Genomic DNA, 2,437 nt, shown 5'->3' with positions numbered 1-2,437 from the left:
GGTGTGGATGGATGGGTGGATGGATGGGTGGATGGATGGGTGGATGGATGGATGGATGGGGCAGTCCTTGCTGCAGGTTCGGTTGACCACAGCAGGGAACATGGGTCTCAGGCGTCCCCATAGCTGGGTGGGGGGACCAGCAGGAGGCACAGGAGCCGGCACAGGAGCCAGCACAGGTATGGAGCAAGGTCACTGCCAAGGGATTGCTGATCATAGGCTGCATCTCACACGGTGGAGCAGTCTCCAGGTGTGACCTGGCTCCGTTCCATTCTGGGGGATTTTGGGCACAGAGACGCTGCCAGCAGGGTATGTACTGAAACAGCAAACCAGTTATTCATTGGCTGATGGACACACAGATTGTTAGGGTTTAATGAGCTTGGCATTAATACGCTCAGCAGCATGACGAGACACCCGAGGACTTGTCCTGGCCAAGCAGACCAGCCTCGGAGGAGTAGGGGCAGCACAAATTCTCGCTGGGGGTCATTGCCAGCTTCCACCCGAGCTGCTGATACTCTGGCAAAACCCCGGGGTTTTCTCTTTTAGATTTTTTTTTTCTGTGACACTATTTTTCCTCTTGAATCCTTGAGCCAGTGATGAAACTATGTCAACAACCCAAACTCTGTAATTTTACCTTTTTAATCTTGTGTGGTTCCACTTTAAAAAATTTCTCCAAGCTTTTTTCTCTCAGCTCTTCAGCTTCCTCAGGTACTTGATGAAGGTTTTTTAGCTGGGCTTTATCAGAGCTGGACTGAGCAAACAGCTGAACCTTTGGACAAGTGGAAGGAAAGTTTTGGACGGGGTTGCAGAAAGAGGGATGGGAACTGTGGCCAGATGTGGTGCCTTCCAAAGGACTGATTGCCAAACACGGAACCTCATTAGGAGAATTTAGGCATTGCTTTGGAAGCCTGTGCTGTACAGGAACGCTGAAGTGGAAGGAGACATCAAATTCTGGAACTTCTGGTGTCCGTAAACTGACAAGAGAATACCAAATATGAAGGGAAAACAACTCCGCTATTTGCGTTGTTAAGGATGACGTCAAGAAGACCAGAAAGTAAGAAAACAGACAGAGGGAGAGGGAAAACCCAGCTGTGTGCAGGGAGTCGTGACTAAGCTGCAGGCATTTCTACCGGGATCCAGCAGCAACCAGAGGCTGACCGGAGTCCATCTGGCACTTCCATGAGATGGAGATGAGCGCAAGGTATGTCCCGACAAGGTTCTGCCTTGACACAAATAAAGTAACTCCACCTTGGGGACAGAGAGGCACTAGGACAGCGACCCAGAGAGGCTGTGGGATCCCCATCCTTGGGGATTTTCAACACCTGCCTGCACAAAGCCTGCTCGGACTTCGCTGCTGTCCCTGCCTGGAGCGGGAGCTTAGAGCTGCTGAAGTTCCCTCCAACCCGATTCTTCCAGCAGGTGAGGACCTGGTTGGTACTTTCTGGCTTGTGCATTTCTGAGCAATTCTTCCTGTCCTTAACATTGTGGGTCTGTGAAAGGTGTTACAGGTGGGTACTGCCACCGACGTCCCCGCGTGGTGTACGTGTGTGAGGCATGTTTTGGAGCTTAGGTGTATTCGTGTGTGAGTGACCCTGCCCTGGCGAGCGCAACTGTCTGCTGTGTGCGGAGGAGAGGCGAGGACCTCCCTGGGGAGGGACAGTCCTGTGGACTGCCGTGTCCCGGGTCTGCTAGGGTGACCCAGTGGGAATGCAGGATGCTGAGGATGAGGAAGGCTCTGTCCCAGTCCTAGTCATCAAATGGTGCCTTTGGCTCTTTCCAGGAGTTCAAGAAGGCCTGCAAAGGCTGTGAGAGCAAACTGTAAGTCTTTGGGCTCCCTCACCTCAGAGACTGGCCTTGGAGGCTGGTTTTTGTCTGCCTTCGGTGGCAAGGGGTCAGATGGAGCATTTCACGCATCTCTCCTCTTTCCTTGAGCCCTAAGATTGGGAAGGAGAAGCATGAGCTGGTGAAACAGCACGGCATGGTGTGGAGTGGGATGAGCTGGGGGGGACATCACCAAGGAGATGGAGAGGAGCGCAGGACCTTCCAGATGAACATGTGTGAGGCAGGGACGGGGATCAGCCTGTGCTGCATGGAGCAGTGCTAGGATTGCAGAGTGGGAATCCAAGGGATGAATTTCCCTTCCATTGGTGTACAACAGCTGTGCCACAGCCCTGTCAGAACCCCACCTGGAGAGGGCAGACATCAGCAGGGACTCTCATGCTGGTGTTTCTCCCTTGCCCTCTACCCTGGGATTGTTTCCAAGGAGCTTTTTTGCCTGAATCCATACTGATTTTTCACTCAGGGCTGTCTTCTGTCCCTTGTCAGTGAGTGATGCTTGTGTCCAGGGTATTGCAGGTCCTGTTGTGCCTTCCTGGGATGCTGAAGTCCTTCAGGCTCTGCCCCAGGCACCGGCAGCATTGGCAGGTCTCTCTGCTCAACC

At 53.1% G+C, this 2,437-nt stretch overlaps 1 protein-coding gene across 1 annotated transcript in view; it reads left to right on the top strand.

Annotated features, from left to right (window-relative positions):
* The window catches only part of LOC104498079 (arf-GAP with SH3 domain, ANK repeat and PH domain-containing protein 1-like), a gene marked incomplete at its 3' end in the record, with an annotated part of 16,343 nt that overhangs the window by 5,421 nt on the left and 8,485 nt on the right, over window positions 1-2,437 (top strand). Inside the window, 3 exon segments of the mRNA XM_010141415.1 lie at window positions 1,334-1,416; window positions 1,778-1,815; window positions 1,930-2,059. Of these exon segments, the coding sequence (XP_010139717.1) occupies window positions 1,334-1,416; window positions 1,778-1,815; window positions 1,930-2,059 (251 nt within the window).

The sequence above is a fragment of the Buceros rhinoceros genome, unplaced genomic scaffold (genome assembly GCF_000710305.1).
Source record: "Buceros rhinoceros silvestris isolate BGI_N320 unplaced genomic scaffold, ASM71030v1 scaffold5758, whole genome shotgun sequence".
NCBI classification, from domain to species: domain Eukaryota; kingdom Metazoa; phylum Chordata; class Aves; order Bucerotiformes; family Bucerotidae; genus Buceros; species Buceros rhinoceros.
This window is presented reverse-complemented; position numbering and strand designations above follow the sequence as displayed.